Source organism: Caretta caretta, chromosome 1 (assembly GCF_965140235.1).
Source record: "Caretta caretta isolate rCarCar2 chromosome 1, rCarCar1.hap1, whole genome shotgun sequence".
Classification (NCBI taxonomy): domain Eukaryota; kingdom Metazoa; phylum Chordata; order Testudines; family Cheloniidae; genus Caretta; species Caretta caretta.
The window spans coordinates 103,511,000-103,537,503 of NC_134206.1; the positions used below are offsets into that span (position 1 = coordinate 103,511,000).

The 26,504-nt window shown below is 43.3% G+C and overlaps 1 protein-coding gene across 1 annotated transcript; it reads right to left on the minus strand.

Moving 5' to 3' along the window:
* Positions 1–266: 266 nt before the first annotated feature.
* On the minus strand, positions 267–15,515 carry SLC10A2 (solute carrier family 10 member 2). The gene is made up of 6 exons (XM_075125078.1): positions 15,121–15,515; positions 8,755–8,873; positions 7,602–7,690; positions 5,203–5,378; positions 2,121–2,278; positions 267–427 (listed from the first exon to the last, which is right to left on the minus strand). Exons 1-6 carry the CDS (start codon positions 15,513–15,515, stop codon positions 267–269), a joined length of 1,098 nt encoding a protein of 365 aa, XP_074981179.1.
* Positions 15,516–26,504: the final 10,989 nt, after the last annotated feature.

Sequence of the window (26,504 nt, forward strand, 5' to 3'; positions counted from 1 at the left end):
TTGTGATAAACAGCAAATCTGTCAGATTAAAAACAACAAATTGCTTATGCAAACGCTTATGCCTGAAATTTTGATCAGCTTTCCTCTAGGTTTACTCTGTTCTTTTCTTGGTCAAATGGACAATTATGGAACACTAAATATTGTAGTAAATTAGTGTCAAACCTAGATTTGCATCCTAGTGGTACAAGCTTCATTCAAAAATTAAAAAAGAAAACCACAAAAAAACCTTTCACCAGTCAATCATTGCGAAACTCTTTTACACAATGTCAGGAGACGATAATGTTGTTCATGTTTCTTGTACTTTTTTCATTTGCTGTAAATCCTCCATTCATCTGGGCATATGTTTCTGGTATCGATTCAATTTCACTTGCTGGTTCTGTGAAGTCTGTCTTTGGTGAGGCACAGAATCTTTTGTGCAAGTAGTAGACTAGGAATCAATATATATATGTTACAATAAAGGCAGAAATTATAATAAACTACAGAAGCTACTGTAATAAGATGGTGCTGTAGGGCTTTTACCTTCCTAACATTAATAACAGCTACTGTTTAATGTTTAACATAGCTTTTTAAACAGAAGTCTGTCAACAGTAACCCATCCTGGAAAAAAACATATTTGAAATAAAGATAAATATTTGTACTGCATTGGGAATTTGACTGTCTTCTGATCATCCAGTGGATTATAGGCTTTAATTGTATTGTTTAATTTAGAACAATGTCCCTGGCACCAATTCTCAGTTCTGACTGTACTTGGTACAGGAGCTGAGGGAGTGGGGGAAGAATAGTTAAGTGACACATTTGTACCTCTTGGATTCCGGGGAGGGTGGATGTGTGTGAGATTTTGTGTCTTTTTAGACGTACAAAACAGAACTTGCAGTGGATGGGGACAGTGGCTAAGGTGTCATTGTCACCTTTTTGACCTTCCAATCCTAGGGGGTTCTCAAAATTTGAAGGGGCCTGGCAGCCTAATTTATGGCAGATTCCCTAGGCTGGCTTGTAGGGCTATAGCTTGGCCTGGAATCTCTGCGGTGCTGCATGCTGTGCTCATGCCCCCTACATGAAAGCTTGTGAGGAGTTATTGAGGAGGCAGCCTTATGGCTGTCTTTCATAATGTTTGGGTTAGAGGTATCTTTCCCCTGGACAGAACTGGAACTTATAATAACACCACCGCCATCTGGCTAGTTTATAACATCATTAGCTCTCAAGCTGCTTTAAAAGGAGAGCAGTATAAATTATCCCCATTTTACAGATGGGGAAATCCAGGCACATAGCTGTGAATAGACTTAAAAGCAGCTGACCACTGACAGACTGAGGACTAGAACCTAGGGCTCCTGACTTCCCAGCTAGTGCTCTATCCATGAGGTCACACTGTCTCCCCTTTCTAAGCCCCCACTGCTCTGGCCCATTTATGTGGTGTAAAAAGATAGGAAGAGGGATGAGGCTTTTACTTTAGCTACAATTCCAGCATATCTATGTTATCACAGTATCTGTGTACCTCACATTCACTAATGGATTTTACCCTTACAATAGCCCTCTGAAGTATTATTCCCATTTCACAGATGGGGAACTGAGGCACAGAGTGACTTGCCTAAGGTCACACGAAGTCTGTGGCCAAGCCAGAAACTGAATGCAGGTCACTCGAGTCCCAGTTCAGCGCCCTATCCACTAAAACATCTTTCATACAGGAAGTAGAAAAGAGTAGCAGCAGGGGCAGCTATAGTTTCTGCTGTCCTGGTCCTGTATGGGCTGTTGCAACTGCTCAGAATAGTTGGAGTGCACTAGGTCCAGTCACATCTGCTCTGTGCTAGTGCACCTCCTTCCTACCCTGGTCATACCCTTGGCATGCCTTCCAGGGGATGCTCCTGAATTGGGGGCATTCCAGATGGCCAGTTCTAGATGTTTAGAGCCCCTTTATGCTGGAGTAAAGGGCCCAGCCAGAATGCAGAATTGAAGCTCATGTCTCCTATCTTTTGTACAGTGCCTAGCACAATGGGGACACGTTATTTGGATTATCATTTAATATTGTATTTTTGTATTCCAAATGGTCTCATTATCTCTGGGCACCCAGGAATAAATAATAATTAATAAAGCTATTAATATAGTAGAAGATATCTGTGGCTTACCTCCTACAAACATTAAAGCAAACACTATCTGGAAAATACTGTAGATGAGTGGAAAAGTAAACATCAGTGCAAGCTGTTCAGGCTTGAAGGACAGCTGCACTATAGTTGTACACAGTTGAGTGTTCTGCATGCCTGTTTCCAGAGCTACTGTACGACATCTAAAGGGAATGATAAAAAGAAAAATTTAAAATAGTATCCTATTGTTCCAATGTACTTTGAAAGAATACAAATGAATATAAGAGACCTACAATCAGAGATATCCGGGCAGAAAAGAACCATCTAGTTTACTTAATTCAGTCACAGAACTCAATCAAATGGGAGCATTGGAAAGGACCCATTTCACAAATGTACAGAGACCTCTGTAGTAATGCAGGATTTTCTTCTCAACATCTTTCACGTGGTGATATATCATTGCTCGTGCTTGGAAAATTGTCCAGTGAATTTAAGGTATGATTGTATGCCCCTTGAAGTCAGTGGGAGTCTATGGATTTCATGGGCTTTGGATCAAGTTGTTAGTGACCCACAGCATATGACATATCAAACTTATTTGCAAAGTTTGCAAATGACATAGCATAGATTGATAAAGTGGTGGAAGACTGTATAACATAGCCACAAGGGTGGGATGAGGGGAATTTACATACTGTCTAGTATATGTATAATATACAAAAAGTGGAAACATGGATAAATGTCGAAGGATGCATACAAAATAATAGCACAAGCATGTAGAAACAATCAGAAAAGCTAAGGCACAAAATGAGTTACACCTAGTAAGGGACATAAAGGCAATAAGAAGAGGTTGCATAAATACATGAGGAGCAAGAGAAAGATGAAGGAAAGTGTAGATCCTCTACTTAGCAGCGAAAAAGCTAATAACTGACGATATCAAGAAGGCTGGGGTGTTTAATACCTAGTTTGCTTCAGTCTTCACTAAAAAGGTTAATTCTGTCCAGATGTTTAAAACAATTAATATTAACACCAAGGGGGAAAAAATGGAAGCTAAAATAGGGAAAGAACAGGTTAAAGAATATTTAAATAAGTTAAATGTATTCAAGTCAACAGGTGATGAAATTCATCCAAAGGTACCTAAGGATCTAGCTGAAGCCATTTCAGAACCATTAACGAGGATCTTTGGGACCTCACCCGTCTTCCATGAGTGCTCAGAGGGCTGGAGAAGGACAAACATAGTACCTATCTTTAAAAAGGGGAACAAAGAGGATGCAGGTAATTATAGACCAGTTGGCCTAAGTTTGATACCTGAAAGATACTAAAGAAATTATTAAACAATTTCTTTGTAAGAACCTAGAGGATAACAAGGTTATAAGGAATAGCCAGCATGGATTTGTCAAGAACAAATCATGTCAAACAAACCTAATTTTCTTCTTTGACAAGGTTACTGACTTAGTGGAGTGGGGGGAAGCTGTAGATGTAATATCTTGATGTTTAATAAGGCTTTTGATGCAGTCCCACATGACTTTCTCATAAGCAATCTACGGAAATGTGGCTTGGAAGAAATTATAACAGGGTGAATGAAAAACTGGTTGGTTGACCAGATTCAAAGGATAGTTATAATTTGCTATCAAATTGAGAGAACTTATATAGTGGGATCTGATGGGGGGTCAGTCCTGGGTCCAGTAGTCAATATTTTCATTAATGACTTGGATAATGCAGTGGAGAGTGTGCTTGTAAAATCTGCAGATGACACCAGGCTGGGAGAGGCTGCAAGCACTTAAGAGGTCAGGATTAGAATTCAAAATTACCTGGAAAAATTGGAGAAATGGTCTGACAGCAACAAGATGAAATTCAGCTTAGACAAGTGCAAAGCATTACACTTAGGAAGAAAAAAAATCAAAAGCACAGCTACAAAATGGGAAATAACTGGCTAGGTGGTAGCACTGCTGAAAAGGATGTGAGCCTATGTATGCATGTGCATAGTGGATCACAAGTTGAGTATGGGTCAACAAGGTGAAAAAGGCTAGTCATTCATGCGAGGTAATTGTCCCACTCTACTGAGCACTAGTGAGGCCTCAGCGAGAGTATGGTGTCCAGTTCTGAGTTCTAGTTTAGGAAAGATGTGGACAAATTGGAAAGAGGAACAAAAATGATAAATGGTTTAGAAAACCTGACCCATGAGAAAAGGTTTTTTAAAAAAACAACTAAATGTGTTTAGTGTTGAGAAAAGAATTATTCCCCCCCCCAAACATGTTAAAGGCTGTTATAAAGAGGTTGGTGATCAATTGTTCTCCATGTCTACAGAGGGTAGGACAAGAAGTAATGAACTTAATCTGCAGCAAGGGAGACTTAGATTAGATATTAGGAAATTTTCTAACTATAAGAATAATTAAGCTCTGGACTAGGCTTCCAAGGGAAGTTGTGGAATCCCTGTCATTGGAGGTTTTTAAGACCAGGTTGGTCAAACACCCACCAAGAATGGTCTAGATATACTTAGTTCTGCCTCAGTGCAGGGGGAGAGGACCTTTCAAAATCCCCTCCAGCTCTATATTTCTATTATTTTATATTGCTTACTACTGGATCCTGTAACTGGGCTATGTCCTGTGAACCAGGAGAGCTAATTTAGAATCTCAGGGCCATTTTATCTGCTGACAGAGGAGCTACAGTGAAGGCAGTGTGAATATGTATATGCATGTGTGCAGGAGGTTGATATGCAGTGATGGCTCCTGATTTGTCAACCTTTGGGTGACACAGCGCTCTTCCAGCTGAAAGCTAGTCACAGTGATAAGACACCTATTGTGAAGGAGAAGGGCAGTTGCAAATGGGGGAAGACACCCTCCACTAAAACATCAGGTGCACAGACATCTGGGTTTCCTAGGGAACTCTACTGTATTCCCAACCACTTTGAGGAAGGCTGTGTGGAAATAGAGAATAGCCAGAAACCATAACAAAAAGTGTTAAGAACAAAAGTTTCACTTTGATGTATACACAAAGGTGTGGGCTGTGATTCCGTAACATAACTAGCTCTTAAGAGTGAGTTAGTGCTTAGTCACTAAATAAAAACATCGTATGGGCCAATTTTTTTTTATGGCTGAAATAAGATTACACACGCTTATCACAGAGCAATCTCTACCTGTGCCAAGACTGACCAGCGATGCGAGCCAGAAGAAAACCTAGAGAGTAGCCAGCAGCTGGAAATATGGTTCCAACGACCCACAGTTGAGGGCTGATAGCCCAGGATCCCTTGTACAATATTCCTCCAACCACAGCTATGATCAGTATAAGAATTAGTCCAGTAATGGAACCAGCCTGAAGGGAGAAAAAAGGGTTGTTTTTTAAAATAAACCTTGGCTAAATCAAATAAACCAACCCTGATTTAATCACGCACAAACATATCTTTCTTTTAATCATGCTGAAGTAAGTTTTACATTTAAAAAGAAAGGGTGGTTACATTAATGGTTGACAACAGCCACATTAGATAGCGTGAAAGCTAGCTGACAATACTCAAAAAGCCAAGCATCCATTGCTCTAGAGGCAGCCTCTCTGGAGGTCCCAACTTTCTTCTAACTGGTCTGCCTCTATTCATTTCAAATTAGCCCAGTCCATCAACTTAACCTAAAATGAGTCAATCAGCCCTAACCTCTAGCGCTTGCAGTCTTTCTTTGTCTCCCTGTCAGTTTCTTACTGCTGGTCTACACTACCACTTAAGTCGATGTAACTTACATCTCTCAGGGGTGTGAAAAAGACACCTCCTCCCCACAGCAACGTAAATTACATATACTTAGGTGCTGTTTACACCGCACTATGTTGGCGGGAGACTTTACCACTGACATCGCTTCCACCTCCTCTGGAGGTGGAGTAATTATGCCGATGGGAGAGCTCTCCTGTTGGCATAGCATGTCTTCACCAGATGCGCTACAGCAGCACAACTATGCTGATGTAATGTAGACTTGCCCTTAGAAGCATCCTGGGGTCAGGCTGTTACCCTTCTACCATACCAGGCCTTTCAGTCTCCCCCCACCCCCAATTCTGCTCCCTTTATAGCTGGGCTTGTTTTCCCAGCTGTGGGTGCGTGCCTCCATGATTGATAGTTCTGGCAGCTGTGCTGCGTATGGTTAGCCTGGCTTCCTGGAAGTGTGGAAGACTGTTCTTTTTTCTGGCTATGCTCTTTATCGGGTTTGTGAACCCCATTACAGCAAGATATGCTGAAACAAGGTATTAGGACATATAATTGTAAGATCTGCAGACAACAATAAAAGCAATGAGTGGGGACAACAGGAAATCCTTTGGGTTGAAATTTTAACACCACTTTAAATTCTTACTGCAATAGTCTCCAAAGGAATTATTGTCTTTTGACAACTTGTATTTACAACATTTTTTTCTTTACTTATTTTTGTAGTGCTGAGCACTTAATTTGGGTCCTTGTGATGGGATGTATGGATATCCCATTCTGAGTTTGACAAAGAAAACGCTAAATCTTTTCCTGAGGAGAAATTCTGTCTTGATAGCATACACTGTCAGAGAACGATTGGGGTTATGTAGCTGGACTTAGGTGGAGTGAATTATTCGACTATGGGGCTAACCCAGTTCTGACTGAATTCAATGGAAAGACTGATTTGAATGGTCTTTGGCCCAGCCTACAAGAATAGTGAGTTGATGTGAATGTTCTTGTTTTGGTTTGGGATGAGCTAATATCCAGATTATTCTAGGGAAGAGAAATGTGTCCGGCTGTGCAAATCTGGTTTAATTTAATTCTAGTAAATTCTAGTTGTGCCCTTCCCCCAATTTGAACCAAACCTTGTCAGCTTTGTCTCCTTCATCTTACCTTTGACCTTTACTTGACCCTTCATTGGCCTACACAAAGCAAACTGCGCCTGTGTACTATTTACTGCACACCTTCTGTTTGTGTGTAGGATGTAAACATGTCTGAAAGTTGAAACTTCCATTATTGCTGCCAAGATATTTTTTTTAAAAGAAAACTACCAGTTTTAATATGCAATTGTCAAGTCTTTTGGGCCCAAATATGTACCGTGTCCAAGTTTACAGCACAGTACACGAATATGTTAAGAAAATGAATTTGACATAAAGAGAAACATTACATTGAGCTGATATAACTGAAAGGATGACAAATATTAAGGGGAATAACTATTCACCAAAAATGATTATTTTAATGAGAAAATATGTATACTAATTAATGATTATCAGTGGGAGTTGAGGGTACTCAGGATCTCTCAGAAAGCAATGAGAACCTTGTAGGATAGGGTCCATAATCCATTTCAATTAACACCAAATCACATGGGAAATCACTGAACAATGGTGATTTATAATGGTGTATGCAACACACACACATTTTGTACAGGATGCGAGCAACATGTTGCTAGATGGGGAACTTCATTGCTATCATGAAGCTAGTTACTAATATTCTTATTTTTTGCGAGTAGAAACATATTGTTTGAGAAGTCCCATTGAAGCCATAACCTGGCCGACAATGAGCAACGGTTCAAATCAGTACTTGAAAGTTTCATATCTTACCTTAAGTATAATTTTAGCTTTCTGGGGCCATTTGTGATTAACAAATATTCCAAATGAAACAGGAATTACAAGGGCTACCAGTGAAATACCTGAAAATAAGAACAAAAGACATTTAACAGAAAGCAGCCATGATAAGAAAACAGACACCAAACAGTGAGAGTATGTTTAAATAGCAAAAAGAAAAGGAGTACTTGTGGCACCTTAGAGACTAACCAATTTATTTGAGCATGAGCTTTCGTGAGCTACAGCTCACTTCATCAGGATTCTGTAGGTAAGTTTCTGGTTATACCCATGGACATCCACACACACAGAGTAATGTAAAGCATAAGAGTATGAATTGTACTATCTTTGGAAAACTTGTGAGGTATTAGTAGTTACACACTCAGTAGGGTAAAAAAGCATACAGCCATTTTAGTGTGGTTTACCATTTGTTTACGTGCATTTTGTATTAAATGTGCATTTTGCCTGAAGGTGTTTCTTCTGTGCCATAGCAGCAACCATATTAGAGCTTCTTGTGTTGTGGGCATTTTTCCCAATGCTGATATTAAGAACACAAATGGTTTACATGACTCTCCTTTGGAGCTAAAATGTAAGTATGTGAGGTGACTACACTGGTGTGTAGGGAACAGATTCCGGAACCTACACCAGTGGGCATTAAGGGCTGAATCCTCACTACACCACTAGTATTCAGCTGTCATTCTTTTTTCTTTGGCCAGGTGAGGTTTCGTGTGTTGAATCAAATTAAGTTCCACTGCTGATGGTGCCCACTGTCAACTGTTTCAGGTTTCAGATTTGCAACCTAACTTAAATCTGAGCATGTGCTTAAGTGCAATGCTGGATCAGGGCCACAGCACCCAGGACCTTGCAGGCCTATGCCCTACAGGCATTACAAAAATGGCAAAGATATTTATCCAAAGGTAGGGAAAATCTCAATATCTGTTTTTTCTATATCTTTACAATATCTCCACAAAGGATATAGAGATTTGATACCCTACAGTAAATATCTATACTATTTTTATAATGGCTGTAGGGATCCGTCCTGTAAGGTCCTAGTTTCTGTCAGAATGGATACTGTAGGCTGCTGGTACAAAGATAGTTGCTTCCAAAAGGAGAAAGATATGAGAGAGAGAAAGAAAACATTGATTTGACTCACCTATACTGTCATAGGGGATTACGATGGACTCGGTGTCTGTCCACATTTTGGTATAGACAAAGAGACAAAGTGGCATCATCCCCAATGCAAGCAGTGTTGAACATGTTGTCATACTGATACTGCAAGGAAATTGGCAAAAGTTATAGTTCATTTCATGCTCTCCAACAGTCTCCCCCATTTTCTTATTACAATTTAATAGTTTATGAAAAATGGTGAAAGAAATGCTACTGGCTGCAGTCAATTTATCCTGCATATTAATTCACAAGAAAACTAAATTGAAGAAATGTTAGAGTGCCAGATTATACTGAAAAAAATGTGAACTATTTCAAGTTAAGATGGAATCTTCCCCTTAAACTATTCTGTTATGCCTAGGGCTACAGCTACACTATGAGCTAGGAGGTATGATTCCCAGCTCATGTATGCACACTCGTGCTAGCTCTCAGCGAGACAGTCTGAGTATAAATCGTAGCGTAGCTGCAGGAGTACAGGCAGTGGTGGCATGCTTTAGCTGTGCTGAATACAAACCTGCCTGAACCCTGCGGGTACGTACGTGGCGTGGCTAAATTCAGGTGCTGCTGCAGCTACACTGTTATTTATATTTGTGCTGGCTCTCCTCAAGCAAGTGCAAGGTAGGAACTAGACCCCTATCCCTAGTGCAGATGTAGCTGAGGAGAGTTAAAGGGTATGGTTTACTGACTGGGAGATTATCTGCTGAGGAGGTGATGGGAGCAGGGAGACCTGATAAGCTTTATGTACTCCCATCTTCAGTCCAGAATCTGCCATCTTTAGTCACATTAGACTCACAAAATCAATAAGACTACTCATGGTGTAAGGTACTACAGAAACTGGCTCTTAATTGCTGGACCACTGTGCCTGAATTGGTTCTTTGTAAGTTTCTAACTGGAATAAGCCATATGTCCAGTTATTTTTATCTGGGGAACCTTGATTTGGCTCCTTACCCCTACTATTGCAGCTTGTTTACCATTAGTAATAATATATAGCTGTTCATCAGTAGCTTCCACATCTCTTTATAAAGGAGGTAAGTAGTATTAGTCCAATTTTACCAAAATGGGGTGTAAGAGAAGTGAAGTGCTTTTTTCCCAAGGTCAAACTGCAGGCTATGGAACTGGGAATAGAACCAAGGACTCTTCGAGATCAACATCAGTGCCTTCACCATGGAAGCACACTGCCTGCCTGCCCAGGTGATATACCCAGTTATATCATAGGCTATACTCTCTAATAACATATGGTATTTCAGATCCTGTCACTTGACCCCTTCAGTATCCAGGTGCAAAGAGAGAAATTAAGGGGGAAAATGTCAGCCCGAAGGGTAGGCTCAACTCTAAATAATCAGTTTTTTCTGGTTAATATTAATGTAAAGTATTGTTTTATAATTTCCTTTCTTTAAATACTAGAAATATGAAAACAAATCAGAAGGATGTCCCATAGAATCAGTGGGAGCTGAGAGATACACCTCAGCTAATAGTGGTGTACTGTCTTTAATTATTAAAATTCACACCATCTTGTTACTTGGTAGACTGTCACAACACTGCTTCTGGTAAAAGGTACTTAGACAAGTTTAAAAATATAGTCTTCATGGGGTATTCATAGGAATTTCCAGAATATTATTTATTTATGTATATAGTACCTTGGGTTCTTTGCAGGACAGAAGTCAATCTAAAGTCTTTGTCCTCAAAAGCTTATAATCTGGGGGCTTGATCTAAAGCCTCCCTTTGACTTCAGTGGGCTTTGGATCAGGCCCTAAATATCCAATGTGCAAACAAAGGCCATGTTCCTGCAACTTGATGTGTAAGGGTTGACCCCTGTGTCCTCGGGGGGACCCCACTGAAGTTATTGGGGCTCCACAGAGGTATCAGGGGTCTCTCTATGTTCACCATATTGCAGGATTGAGGCCAAAGGATGGAGGGATGGGCTCAGTGAAAAGCAGTGCAGTTGAATAGTGAAGCTTTGCATGAGACTTATTGCTTCCTTATTTGTTCATGGATCTTTCTGTTTTTAAATGTGAATGCTTTAGAAGTTGTTCTTTCTGTTTAAGACATTCCGTTATTTGGTTAATCAACACTGCAGTGTGGGGAGGGTTGATAGTCACACCTCTTTGACAAAGCCTACCATTGGGGTGAAGATGTAGAGGGAAAAGGTAGGTGGGTAAGAAAGAGAATCTCAGGCATATGCGCAATGTAGATAAAGGCCTGGCCCTAAATTCCCTCTCCTGTGGTAACCCCATGGAAGACAACTCTAGGACAGAAATCTGAATCTGTCCCTGACTGTGCCAACAGAATAGACCATGGGACCTTCCTCCAAACCTGGGGGATCCTTGAGAGGTCAGGGCCATCCAAGTGGAAGCCCTCTGCTTTCACATTGACTCTGGCCTTTCACATTAGCCCCTTGGCTATGGCTGCCGAGAGGCTCCAGTTGGAGGGCTCCATGTAAAAGATGGACTTGGGCCTTGGGCTTTGTTACAGGGGATGTTATGGGTTTATCTCTCCTTTGGCCACCCACTCTTCCTCAAAGTCTTTCCCTTCTCTGCTTCCAACCCCTTTCCCTAATAGAAGAGGAGGGATGTCTGCAACAAGAGGGGATTCTCTCTATATAGATTGAGAGGATGAGGTCACTGGCCCATTTCCTGACCTCCCACATGCCCATTCTCACCCCCTGCTTTGCCTTTCTCCCTACCCTCTCTTTTCTCTGGTTCTTTCTCCTCACAATACAAGCATGTTTACAGCTTTCCCATCTTAAAAAACCCACCCATGCCCCTCCAACTACCACCTCATCTCACTCTTCCTCTTAAACTCATTGAAACTGTTTGTGATCATTGTTTGGAGTTGTTCTCCTCCACTTCCTTCTTCAACCCTCCCCAGTCCAGCTTCTGCCCCTTGCACTCAACTGAAACTATTCTCACAGAAGTCTCTAATATCCTTTTCCTAACTAAAGCTCAGAACAAGTATTCCAGCCTCATTCCTAGCTGTGTCAGCTGCTTTTGATGCAGTCAGCCTTGCTCTTTTTGAAATCTTGCCCTTCTTTGGTTTCTGTGACTGTCTTCTCCTGGTTCTCCTCTCTCTTTAATCATTCCTTTGGCATGTCTTTCGGAGGATCCACCTCATCCTCTCTCCAGCTTTCTTTGGGGGTCCACAGGGCTCTGTCCTTGGTCGTCTTCTCTTCTCCCTCTGCACACTGGCTCTGCATAATCTCATCCGCAAACACAAATTCACCTAATATCTTTATGCTGACAACTCACATCTCTACCCCAGATCTGTCTTGTGCTGTCCAAACTGCTATTGTGGCACATCTCTTTTACAACATCTTGTGGATTTCTAGACATCATCTCAAGATAAAAATGGCTAAAACTGAGCTCTTCATCTTCCCCTTCAAATCCTTCCATCAGCTCCTTTCTCAATCACTGCAGAGAATGTCACTATCCTGTCTGTCATTCAGGCCTGTAACCTCTGCATCATCTTTGCACTCTCTTAAGGTTCTCTCATTCAGTCTATGTCTAAATCTTGCAGATTCTTTCTTCATTGCATCTCTAAGATATGGCCTTTCTTACCCATCCAGGCTGCTAAAACTCTCATCTAGACTTTCATCTCATGTATCAATTCCTGCAACATCCTTCTCTCTGGTCTTGACAAATGCAATCTTGCCCTGCTCATGTCCATTTGAAATGCTGCTGCAAACATTATTTTCCTAGCCTGTAGCTTTGACCATGGTACACCTCTCTTTGCATCCATCCACATCAAACATAAGCTACTTGTCTTCACTTTCAAGATGCTTCGCAGCCTATCTCCCTTCTATGTATCTCACATTCACTCTGGCCTCTGATCGACCCATGATGCCAGTCTTCATTGCTCATTTTAAAACAAGCACTGTCATGCCTTTTCCATCATGCTTGGGAATTGCTCTCCGTTAACATCCACAAAGCTACCTCATTATCCCCTGTCAAAGCCCCCCTTAAAATTCTCCTTTTTCATGATGCCTAAAAAAACCCTTGACAAGTCGCTGAGTGTTCAATGGTATGTTGACTACTTTCTATTGTGCTGACCAACATTGTTTCATGGTTGCTTTGTACACCCTTGTCTCTCTTCATCTGTTGTCTCTTGTCTTATACTTAGATTGTTAGCTCTTTGGAGTTGGGACCATCTTTTTGTTCTGTGTTTGTACAATACCTAGAATAGTGGGGCCCTGGTCCATGGCTGGGGCTCCTAAGCATTATGGGAATACAACTAAATAATCATAAATCTATAATAAGGGTGATCTTCTGAGGAAGGTATAAACTCACTCGGAGTATGTCATAAACAGAAATTTATTTCTGTCCCCAGTTGGTGATCACCTTACACCCTGAAGTAAGACTTAGCATGCAATGGCCCTTTCACACTTGGGGTGGTCTGTTGTGTAAACAAATAAAATATCATCTATTTAAAGGCTAGCCACTTGTGGTATGACATGCAGGGTTTTTGCAATGCAGGCTGGCTGCAATATTTTCCTTCATGTGGTCATTCTTCTACCAAGCATGTGGATTCTTACATTGTTCCCTACTTTACACAATCCTCATCCTCAGGGCCTGAAGTAATGGTCACTGTGGGTATGTCTACACTGCAATCAAAGCTGGCCTGGGTCAGTGGACTCGGGCTCATGGGGCTTGGGCTCCAGGGCTAAAAATTTGATTGTAGACTCAATGCCACTGTTGTGGGGTTATTCTTTCTTTCTTTCTTTCTTTCTTTCTTTCTTTCTTTCTTTCTTTCTTTCTTTCTTTCTTTCTTTCTTTCTTTCAGTAAAGATATACCCTAAAGGCCTGATCGAAAGCCCATTGAAGTCTCAGGGTTAAGGTCTCTACCTGAAGAATATTCCCTTTGTAGGCATTTATCTTTCCCTTTGCAAGGGTCATAGAAATGTCCTCTCTCGAATTAAAGGCCAAATCCTGTGCTTATTTACATTAGTGTCAATCCAGATTAATGCCTGTGACTCAATGGAGTTTTTCTGAATTTACACTGATGTCAGTGAAAGCAAGATTTGGCCCTACATACACTGTTCTACCCAGATAAAATGGGTTGAGACCAAAACAGAATTTCAGCCTTTTTTGCTGAATTTCCTTCCCTTTGTGGTTTTGCCTGATCAGTGCTTTACTGAAATAAAGTGTTTTTTATAATATTTCTAGGTCTTCTCTCCAAAGCAAGAAAACTGGTGATTAGCACAGTTGATTACATACTGTGTTAAAAACCACATATTACATTAAGACCTGTAAGTTACAAAGAAATTCACTGTTTGCAGTGTGGTAAAATGCCTTATTAAAACCACAAATATTAAAATTCTTCATCTATGCACCTTAGCTCCCCATCTTTCTTACTTCTATTAGTTTTTCCATTGCTCGTTCAGACTGGCATATGATGAAGTAGAGACATGCTGTAATTTATGTTACTCTGTGGGAAGCAGAGAAACTTTTCTGTTTATTTTAGAACAAGGTAATCAGTTTCTTTAAAAATATTGCTCTTTTTTAGAGGCTGTTAAAGCTAAATGATGGGGAAAATAGGTGTCTTGGGATTTGCATCAAGAGCAGCGTTCACCTTGAGTACATATTTGATGTCCGCAAATATGCCAGCTGCCTGACATATCACAATTTCTGACTTTACAGCATCTTGAAGTTGCAGCCAAGTTACCCTGCCACTGAGATCATCACACTCACAAAGAAGTGTTTTGATTGCAACCAGTAAGTAGGCTATGGCTTATATACTACAAAACACTCTTTGAAAACTTTGCATGTGTGCTAGATGCATACAGAATTGTTACAAATTAGTTTGGATCCTGGATAAAAACTTTGAAAGTCTAGCCATTGTGAAGAACACATAGGTGGATAAGTATTTTTCCACTGGTGATTTCTTTAACAAGACATTAGAACAACAATTGATTATAGACCTCTGTTTATAAAGTTAATTGTTATGAAATCTATATTGCAGTAGTGCCTAGAAGCCTAAACCAGGTCTGAGCCCCATTGTGCATAGAACGGAACAGATATGTAGTGTAGTAAGGAATAATACTTCACTCTTATACCACACTTTTCATCAGTAGATCTCAAAGTATTTCACAATTGTAAAGGTATTTATCCTCACAACACCCCTGTCAGGTAGGGAAGTATTATTACCCTAGTTTTTCAGATGAGGACCTGAGATTCAGAGAAGCTAAGTGATTTGCTCAAGGTCACACAGAAAATCTGCCAGAAAAGAAAACTTAACCTGGGTATCCCAAATCCTAGGCTACTGCACTAACCACTGACTCATCCTTCCTTTCTGCTCCAAAGAGATTAATGGGTAATTTTTAAAAAAGAAAGTAATTCCTTTAGAGAAGTGAATTTCTTACCTTAGGTCCATGTCCCCATCTAACCAATATGCTAGAATGTTGGAAGATGTTCCACCTGGACAGCATCCCATGATCAGCACAGCAATAGCTTGAACAGGAAGCACATTAAAGATGAGTGACAGCACAAAGCCTGTCAAAGGCATAATTCCAAACTGACAGAGGAAGCCCACACATATGCCCCATGGCCTTTTTATATGTCCCCAAAATTTTTTTATGTTCACATTGCAGCCCATGGAGAACATCACCAATGCCAACAAGATTGTTAGGACAGTACTTAAAACTACATTCAAAATTTGGTTAAAATTGTCATCAGGTATAACACACGAAGTGCCATTGCAAATGGTGGCATTTGCAGAACAGTACAAAATATTTGTGGTTGAGTTTGCTGTCATCATCTTGAAATCGCCAAAATTAAATTTCTCAAAGTCACTATTGCTGCGTTTTAAAATAAAGAAATTCTCAGTTCATCCAAGTCAAACTTTTAAGCCCTCTGTAAATGCTATTCTCTTGGTAGCTCTTTTTAAATGACATGCGAGGCAATAAACAGCAATAAATACTTGAACTCAGTTTCTACCAGGTTAGGGTCTAGTATTGTGCTGAGTCACAAAGGTGTATGTAATTGGTGCTATCTTATTGAAATGGCAAACTTTTAATTAATCATTTATTCATGCCATAATGTTCAGTTCCACACCAGAATAGCAATCGTGTTAATATTTAAAAGCATGAGCTAGGTTTGTTAAATAGCTTTAACACAAAGTGAGATTCACAGTAGTGATCAAGTCAAGGCTCCAGTCTTTCCATTCCACGCGTGAGGTTGGACTGCTCCCCCTGCACAGGACCCCTTTGAAGTCAATGGGGTTCGGGAATGGTGAGCAATCCTCTTAAGTATGAGAAACTGCCAGTTTAAAGCCCATGAATTGAACTTACTACACAATATGCACAAAACTACATTTTGGGGGAGCTAGGGGTATTGCTTTAACAATAACAGGTACTTTTTGTGTGTGTTTGTACAGCTATCATCACTGGAAACTCGCATACAAAATGCCCATCATTTCAATAGGTTCTGTAGCAAATATGCAGAAAGGAACACCAGAACAAACTAAGGCTCTTATACTGCGCTGAGACTGTGGTGGGCGGGGCTCTGCACCAAGTGCAAACAAAATCAGCAAGGCTGTTCTTGTGTTCAGATCTGCCTATCTGGACAGAATTAGAGACTAAACATTTTGCTCAAATTAAAATTAGCAATGAAGACCCTAATGGTGCAAATACTCATGTGCATACTCATTGGTTCCTTGTACTCCCCCATCTGTCTTCATCTATCTATAGTCTCTTGTCTTATACTTAGATTGGGGCAGCACAACCGGGGAGTTGGGGGTGGGATAGCATTCCCACAATGGAAATATTGCGGGGGCTCTGCCTGTATAAATTTGTGCCCATCTGGGCGGTCAGTATGGAGGCGAAGTGGCTGTGGGACCCAGAAAGGCTGGAGTGGCTGCCCAGGGGCCCAGGATTAAGCCAGGGAGTTGGACCTGTGGAGGCTGGAATGGGCCAGGTCGGAAACCCTGACACCTTCTTCCCAGCCTGGAGACTGATCCTCCACACCTAGTCTCATTATTGCCCTTTACTCCCACTCCTGTCACTTCACCCTCTCATTTGCAGGGATCTTCCTCTCCTCCCCCTCTTACTTAGATTATATGCCCTATGAATTTCCTGAATAGTTTTGGCCAAAATAATTTTTTTGGCGGACTTAGGTGCTATCCCAAAATGGCCAGAAGAAGCAGCCTCCCTTATAATTTTTAGCTTGGTGGATAGAAGTGTTAACTAATCTGAATTGAGATCCCAGTCCAAGAGCCGCTTTTTCATCTTAAAGTTTCTGTGTGCGTGCGTGTGTGTGTGTGTGTGTGTGTGTGTACATACATTTACTAGGGAGGTCGTAAATTTGAAGTATAAGGAGTGGTTGATGTTCAAAAACCATTTTATTATTCAGTGTGGAAACACTTCATACCAGAGGAAAACACGTCATAACTACTTCAAACACAGTAGGCTCCCCCTCAGGAAAATCTTATTGTTCCACTCAGATCCCTGACTTTTAAGATGGTGTACCTTCATGCCTTCTAATCTTTCTATTTGATGGATTGTTTAGAACTGAGGTCCTTAGTCTGGGCCTGGCTTCTGAAAAGTCTGTCCCAGTATGCTCTGCTGGTAGCAGATTCTTTAAATTTGGAGCAGATGAACAACTGCAGCTCTAAAGTAGCCAGTTTGTTACTGATTATTGCAGGAAGCACAGTCCTCCCAAGAAGCTGGGAAGTATATTTGCTGCTGTTTCCCTCTACTTTTTCTTCTCTTATGCCTAATGGGGTGTACATGCTCATAATTCATAAATACATAAATATATATCAAGTACATAAAAGGTTGTCACAAGGAGGAGGGAGAAAAATTGTTGCTCTTAACCTCTGAGGATAGGACAAGAAGCAATGGGCTTAAATTGCAGCAAGGGCGGTTTAGGCTGGACATTAGGAAAAAGTTCCTAACTGTCAGAGTGGTTAAGCACTGGAATAAATTGCCTAGGGAGGTGGTGGAATCTCCATCGTTGGGGATTTTTAAGAGCAGGTTGGACAAACACCTGTCAAGGATGGTCTAGATCAGCGGTTCCCAAACTTGTTCCACCGCTTGTGCAGGGAAAGCCCTGGCGGGCCAGGCTGGTTTGTTTACCTGCCCCGTCCGCAGGTTCGGCTGATTGCCGCTCCCAGTGGCCGCGGTTCGCTGCTCTAGGCCAATGGGAGCTGAGGGAAGTGGCACGGGCCGAGGAACGTATTGGCCGCTGCTTCCAGCAGCTCCCATTGGCCTGGAGCAGCGAACCGCAGCCACTGGGAGCGGCGATCAGCCGAACCTGCGGACACAGCAGGTAAACAAACCGGCCCGGCCCGCCAGGGGCTTTCCCTGCACAAATGTCGGAACAAGTTTGGGAACCACTGGTCTAGATTATACTTAGTCCTGCTATGAGTGCAGGGGACTGGACTAGATCAGTGGTTCTCAAAGCCGGTCCGCTGCTTGTTCAGGGAAAGTCCCTGGTGGGCCGGACTGGTTTGTTTGCCGGCTGCGTCTGCAGGTTCGGCCGATTGCGGCTCCCACTGGCCTTGGTTCGCCGCTCCAAGCCAATGGGGACTGCGGGAAGCGGCATGGGCCAAAGGATATGGCCCACACAAACCTGTCCGGCCCACCAGGGGCTTTCCCTGACCAAGCGGTGGACCGGCTTTGAGAACTGCTGGACTAGATGACCTCTCAAGGTCCTATGATCCAGTCCTATGATTCTATGATGTACAAGTATAACACCGATGGAGTGCATACATAATGGTTAGGTTTTATTGGGATGAGTTTGGGATGAATATATTACTCACATAGGGTCAAGATAAGAAATCAGCTGTGTATTATATATGATACGTAATCAAAATGAATAGACAAAGACACCATTTGGGAATAAGTGATACTTTTTCTTTGCATTTTTTTCTTCCGTTTTGGAAACACTATGAACTAGATAACTTCCCTCTACTCCTGTGAGTGGAAGGGACTTTGATCTGGTAGGTCTCAATTAGGTTTCCATATAAAGGAGGTTCATCAGTTCTACAATCCCAGGCAGTAGAGACTTCTGTGTGTGGGATTAATCTCTGTGAGGTTTACAGACCAAGAGCCCCTCTCTATGCTAATCTCCCATTTCTAGGCAATTGCTATCCATGTTGTTACCTGGGCTGTGACTGAAATGGCATTATCTGGATGCCCCCTAAAGGATCCTGCTGCTTTGAGAGTGACCAAAGATCTATCCTCCTCCACAAGAATCTGGATACCCTTCCCCATGATTCCTAGGGATCTTTATGGGTGGCAGGTTGTGCCTCTATTTCATTCATACACCTACTGAAGCGGCAATTTGAACTACTGATTAGATCACTTATATGGCTTTTTAATGAATGTTTTTGTCAATTGGGGTGAATGAAAAAAGATTTCTTATGTCATCGTCCCATTTAGACACAATAGTTTTACTTCTGGGGATAACGAGGTAAAAGGCTAAGGTTTGTTAGTATCTGTTAATAAATATTAACCCTTTTAGTTCTTTCTTTTTGTATATTTTCATTCATTTATATGTCAAGTAATCCTAAGAATCTTTATCTTCAACAAAGAGTGTGTCTGAATTCTAAGGCCTGGAACACTGATCCTTGAATGATAAGTAATTCTATTCAGGAATTTTATCCATTATGCTGTACTTTAACAATCTTGGGTGCCTTCATGTCTGTAAAACTCCAGATATTCTTGGAAATCTGTCTGTCTGTAATGCTTACATAAGTATATATAGACTTGGGAAAATAATAAGGGACAATTGTTACAGCAGATGTTTTCTGTTGGGGAATCAATAGGAAAGAATGATTGTGAGGTAAGAAGGACCCACTGAGAGAGATTATCTTGAAGAATTGTTAGTCCTCTCAGCTGTCAATAATCATGCCTTCACACATAAATCAGGTACAGAGAGAATGTATAGAAATGACATCAGAAGATACGTTTTCAGGAGAATATTCTTGGCAAAGGTGACTTCTTTGTCTAAAACCCTATATAATGATACGGGAATGGGAACTTAGCTGGGGGAAGAGAAAATTTACACATCCCTCCAGATACAGCGAAGGAGAGAGACACAGCCAACTCTTGGTCTGACAACAAAGGGTGGTAATGTATTTCTTTCTTTCTGTATTCCGTATAGTGCTATACTAATCTCTGATTCACAATCTTTGATTAAACAATTCCAACTGAGCCTGTTATTCGACAATCTTGAGTCATTAATTCAGACATGTAACAAATTGGTGACCCTGATGTGATTGTCAAGAATGTTATCATTGGATCCAGATTACTTAGGATAATGACCTACATTTTCTGGTAAAAGTGAGCAGTAGCGCATGAAAGCTTATGCTCAAATAAATTGGTTAGTCTCTAAGGTGCCACAATTACTCCTTTTCTTTCTGCGAATACAGACTAACACGGCTGCTACTCTGAAAGCTTACAGGATGTCTTCTCTGCCATTCTAAAGCTTGAGTGAATAGCTTACTCCAGTAAAAGGTACTGAGGGTGGGGGGGGGAGAATAAAGTAAGATTAAGATAACAGTAAGAAAACCTGGAAATAGGTTAAATGAGAAAAATGTCAGCTGACGAGGGGAAAATCCTAGAGAATTTTACAATAAACTATGTTATTGAACAAGGAACTGCTTCATTTGCATTAAAAGCAATTGATGTAGGTGATCCCTAGAAATATGTGTGTAAGGGTATGTCTACACTACGAAATTAGGTCGAATTTATAGAAGTCGTTTTTTTAGAAATCGGTTTTATATATTCGAGTGTGTGTGTCCCCACAGAAAATGCTCTAAGTGCATTAAGTGCATTAACTCGGCGGAGCGCTTCCACAGTACCGAGGCAAGCGTCGACTTCCGGAGCGTTGCACTGTGGGTAGCTATCCCACAGTTCCCGCAGTCTCCGCTGCCCATTGGAATTCTGGGTTGAGATCCCAATGCCTGATGGGGCTAAAACATTGTCGCGGGTGGTTCTGGGTACATATCGTCAGCCCCCCGTTCCCTCCCTCCCCCCGTGAAAGCAAGGGCAGACAATCATTTCGCGCCTTTTTCCCTGAGTTACCTGTGCAGACGCCATACCATGGCAAGCATGGAGCCCGCTCAGGTAACCGTCACCCTATGTCTCCTGGGTGCTGGCAGACGCGGTATGGCATTGCTACACAGTAGCAGCAACCCCTTGCCTTGTGGCAGCAGACGGTACAGTACGACTGGTAGCCGTCATCGTCATGTCTGAGGTGCTCCTGGTCGCCTCTGTGAGGTCGATCAGGAGCGCCTGGGCAGACATGGGCACAGGGACTAAATTTGGAGTGACTTGACCAGGTCATTCTCTTTAGTCCTGCAGTCAGTCCTATTGAACCGTCTTATGGTGAGCGGGCAGGCGATACGGACTGCTAGCAGTCGTACTGTACCATCTTCTGCCGAGCAGCCATGAGATGTGGATGGCATGCAGTCCTTCTGCACCGTCTGCTGCCAGCCAAAGATGTAAAAGATAGATGGAGTGGATCAAAACAAGAAATAGACCAGATTTGTTTTGTACTCATTTGCTTCCCCCCCTCCCCTGTCTAGGGGACTCATTCTTCTAGATCACACTGCAGTCACTTACAGAGAAGGTGCAGCGAGGTAAATCTAGCCATGTATCAATCAGAGGCCAGGCTAACCTTCTTGTTCCAATAAGGACAATAACTTAGGTGCACCATTTCTTATTGGAACCCTCCGTGAAGTCCTGCCTGAAATACTCCTTGATGTAAAGCCACCCCCTTTGTTGATTTTAGCTCCCTGAAGCCAACCCTGTAAGCGCCCCTCCCAGCGTCAGAGCAATGGCAAACAATCATGCATCTGAGAGTGCTGTCCAGAGCAGTCACAATGGAGCACTCTGATGGGGCTAAAACATTGTCGCGGGTGGTTCTGGGTACGTGTCGTCAGGCCCCCGTTCCCTCCCTCCCTCAGTGAAAGCAAGGGCAGACAATCATTTCGCGCCTTTTTTCCTGAGTTACCTGTGCAGACGCCATACCACAGCAAGCATGGAGCCCGCTCAGGTAACCGTCACCCTATGTCTCCTGGGTGCTGGCAGACGTGGTACGGCTTTGCTGCACAGTAGCAGCAACCCATTGCCTTCTGGCAGCAGACGGTGCAATACGATTGGTAGTCGTCCTCGTTGTGTCCGAGGTGCTCCTGGCCACGTCGGCTGGGAGCGCCTGGGCAGACATGGGCGCAGGGACTAAATTTGGAGTGACTTGACCAGGCCATTCTCTTTAGTTCTGCAGTCAGTCCTATTGAACCGTCTTATGGTGAGCGGGCAGGCGATACGGACTGCTAGCAGTCGTACTGTACCATCTTCTGCCATGCAGGCAAGAGATGGGGATGGCTAGCAGTCGTACTGTACCATCTTCTGCCGAGCAGCCATGAGATGTGGATGGCATGCAGTCCTTCTGCACCGTCTGCTGCCAGCCAAAGATGTAAAGGATAGATGGAGTGGGTCAAAACAAGAAATAGACCAGATTTGTTTTGTACTCATTTGCCTCCTCCCCTGTCTAGGGGACTCATTCCTCTAGGTCACACTGCAGTCACTCACAGAGAAGGTGCAGCGAGGTAAATCTAGCCATGTATCAATCAGAGGCCAGGCTAACCTCCTTGTTCCAATAACAACGATAACTTAGGTGCACCATTTCTTATTGGAACCCTCCGTGCAGTCCTGCCTGAAATACTCCTTGATGTACAGGCACCCCCTTTGTTGATTTTAGCTCCCTGAAGCCAACCCTGTAAGCCGTGTCGTCAGTCGCCCCTCCCTCCGTCAGAGCAACGGCAGACAATCGTTCCGCGCCTTTTTTCTGTGCGGACGCCATACCAAGGCAAGCATGGAGGCCGCTCAGCTCACTTTGGCAATTAGGAGCACATTAACCACCACATGCATTATCCAGCAGTATATGCAGCACCAGAACATGGCAACGCGATACCGGACGAGGAGGCGACGTCAGCGCGGTCCCGTGAGTGATCAGGACATGGACACAGATTTCTCTGAAAGCATGGGCCCTGACAATGCATGCATCATGGTGCTAATGGGGCAGGTTCATGCTGTGGAACGCCGATTCTGGGCTCGGGAAACAAGCACAGACTGGTGGGACCGCATAGTGTTGCAGGTCTGGGACGATTCCCAGTGGCTGCGAAACTTTCGCATGCATAGGGGCACTTTCATGGAACTTTGTGACTTGCTTTCCCCTGCCCTGAAGCGCATGAATACCAAGATGAGAGCAGCCCTCACAGTTGAGAAGCGAGTGGCGATAGCCCTGTGGAAGCTTGCAACGCCAGACAGCTACCGGTCAGTTGGGAATCAATTTGGAGTGGGCAAATCTACTGTGGGGGCTGCTGTGATGCAAGTAGCCCACGCAATCAAAGATCTGCTGATATCAAGGGTAGTGACCCTGGGAAATGTGCAGGTCATAGTGGATGGCTTTGCTGCAATGGGATTCCCTAACTGTGGTGGGGCTATAGACGGAACCCATATCCCTATTTTGGCACCGGAGCACCAAGCCGCCGAGTACATAAACCGCAAGGGGTACTTTTCGATAGTGCTGCAAGCTCTGGTGGATCACAAGGGACGTTTCACCAACATCACCGTGGGATGGCCGGGAAAGGTGCATGATGCTCGCATCTTCAGGAACTCTGGTCTGTTTCAAAAGCTGCAGGAAGGGACTTTATTCCCAGACCAGAAAATAACTGTTGGGCATGTTGAAATGCCTATATGTATCCTTGGGGACCCAGCCTACCCCTTAATGCCATGGCTCATGAAGCCGTACACAGGCAGCCTGGACAGTAGTCAGGAGCTGTTCAACTACAGGCTGAGCAAGTGCAGAATGGTGGTAGAATGTGCATTTGGACGTTTAAAGGCGCGCTGGCGCAGTTTACTGACTCGCTTAGACCTCAGCGAAACCAATATTCCCACTGTTATTACTGCTTGCTGTGTGCTCCACAATATCTGTGAGAGTAAGGGGGAGACGTTTATGGCGGGGTGGGAGGTTGAGGCAAATCGCCTAGCTGCTGGTTACGCGCAGCCAGACACCAGGGCTGTTAGAAGAGCACAGGAGGGCGTGGAACGCATCAGAGAAGCTTTGAAAACCAGTTTCATGACTGGCCAGGCTACGGTGTGAAAGTTCTGTTTGTTTCTCCTTGATGAAACCCCCCGCCCCTTGGTTCACTCTACTTCCCTGTAAGCTAACCACCCTCTCCTCCTCCCTTTAATCATTGCTTGCAGAGGCAATAAAGTCATTTCTGCTTCACAGTCATGCATTCGTTATTCATTCATCACACAAATAGGGGGATGACTACCAAGGTATCCCAGGAGGGGTGGTGGAGGAGGGAAGGAAAATGCCACACAGCACTTTAAACACAGCACTTTAAAAGTTTACAACTTTAAAATTTATTGAATGACAGCCTTCTTTTTTTTGGGCAATCCTCTGTGGTGGAGTGGCTGGTTGGCCGGAGGCCCCCCCACCGCGTTCTTGGGCGTCTGGGTGTGGAGACTATGGAACTTGGGGAGGAGGGCGGTTGGTTACAGAGGGGCAGCAGTGGCAGTCTGTGCTCCAGCTGCCTTTGCTGCAGCTCAACCATACACTGGAGCATACTGGTTTGGTCCTGCAGCAGCCTCAGCATTGAATCCTGCCTCCTCTCATCACGCTGCCGCCACATTTGAGCTTCAGCCCTGTCTTCAGCCCGCCACTTACTCTCTTCAGCCCTCCACCTCTCCTCCCGGTCATTTTGTGCTTTCCTGCACTCTGACATTATTTGCCTCCACGCATTCATCTGTGCTTGGAGAACATTTCATCGCGAGTGCATTTTTTTTTTCTTTCTAAGCTTCACTAGCCTCTGGGAAGGAGAAGATCCTGTGATCATTGAAACACATGCAGCTGGTGGAGAAAAAAAAAGGGACAGCGGTATTTAAAAAGACACATTTTATAAAACAGTCGCTACACTCTTTCAGGGTAAACCTTGCTGTTAACATTACATACATAGCACATGTGCTTTCGTTACAAGGTCGCATTTTGCCTCCTCCCACCGCGTGACTACCCCCTCAACCTTCTCCCCTCCCTGTGGCTAACAGCGGGGAACATTTCTGTTTAGCCACAGGCAAACAGCCCAGCAGGAATGGGCTCCTCTGAGTGTCCCCTGAAGAAAAGCACTCTATTTCAACCAGGTGACCATGAATTATATCTCACTCTCCTGAGGATAACACAGAGAGATAAAGAACGGATTTTGGTTGAATGCCAGCAAACATACACTGCAATGCTTTGTTCTACAGTGATTCCCGAGTACGTGTTACTGGCCTGGAGTGGTAAAGTGTCCTACCATGAAGGACGAAATAAGGCTGCCCTCCCCAGAAACCTTTTGCAAAACCTTTTTACATCTAGGAGAACCGCAAATGCCAGGGCAAAGTAATCCTTTCACATGCTTGCTTTTAAACCATGTATAGCATTTTAAAAGGTACACTCACCAGAGGTCCCTTCTCCGCCTGCTGGGTCCAGGAGGCAGCCTTGGGTGGGTTCGGGGGGTACTGGCTCCAGGTCTAGGGTGAGAAACAGTTCCTGGCTGTCGGGAAAACCGGTTTCTCCACTTGCTTGCTGTGAGCTATCTACAACCTCCTCCTCATCATCATCTTCTTCGTCCCCAAAACCTACTTCCGTATTGCCTCCATCTTCATTGAAGGAGTCAAACAACACGGCTGGGGTAGTGGTGGCTGAACCCCCTAAAATGGCATGCAGCTCATCATAGAAGCGGCATGTTTGGGGCTCTGACCCAGAGCGGCTGTTCGCCTCTCTGGTTTTCTGGTAGGCTTGCCTCAGCTCCTTCAGTTTCACGCGGCACTGCTTCGGGTCCCTGTTACGGCCTCTGTCCTTCATGCCCTGGGAGATTTTCAGAAAGGTTTTGGCATTTCGAAAACTGGAACGGAGTTCTGATAGCACGGATTCCTCTCCCCAAACAGCGATCAGATCCCGTACCTCCCGTTCGGTCCATGCTGGAGCTCTTTTGCGATTCTGGGACTCCATCATGGTCACCTGTGCTGATGAGCTCTGCATGGTCACCTGCAGCTTGCCACGCTGGCCAAACAGGAAATGAGATTCAAAAGTTCGCGGTTCTTTTCCTGTCTACCTGGCCAGTGCATCTGAGTTGAGAGCGCTGTCCAGAGCGGTCAGAATGGAGCACTCTGGGATAGCTCCCGGAGGCCAATACCATCGAATTGTGTCCACAGTACCCCAAATTCGAGCCGGCAACGTCGATTTAAGCGCTAATCCACTTGTCAGGGGTGGAGTAAGGAAATCGATTTTAAGAGCCCTTTAAGTCGAAATAAAGGGCTTCATTGTGTGGACGGGTGCAGGTTTAAATCGATTTAACGCTGCTAAATTCGACCTAAAGTCCTAGTGTAGACCAGGGCTAAGTTGTTTGAAGAAGAGATAGGGGGAAAAGATAGAAAAGGGAAAGAGAAACAGTTAAAAGGCATGGCTATACAAGGTCTGTATGGAATCTGCAAGGCTTTAAATAATATGGTTAGTAAAATGAAGGAGAAAATGAGGGAATTAGAATATGATTTGAAAGGAGAAAAGGACCAAACAAGGAGTTAAAACAGCACCTGGAGGGTGTCAGCAGTTTAAACTCCTCCTTGTCTTGTAATTTGCAGGAGGCAAAGGATAAAACTGAGGAATTCCAGTCAGGAGAGCAAAGGAAAATTGGGGTGGAAATCACAAGCAGCGGATGTGAGAAGTGCATACGAAATGATGTGGAGTGAGGTTA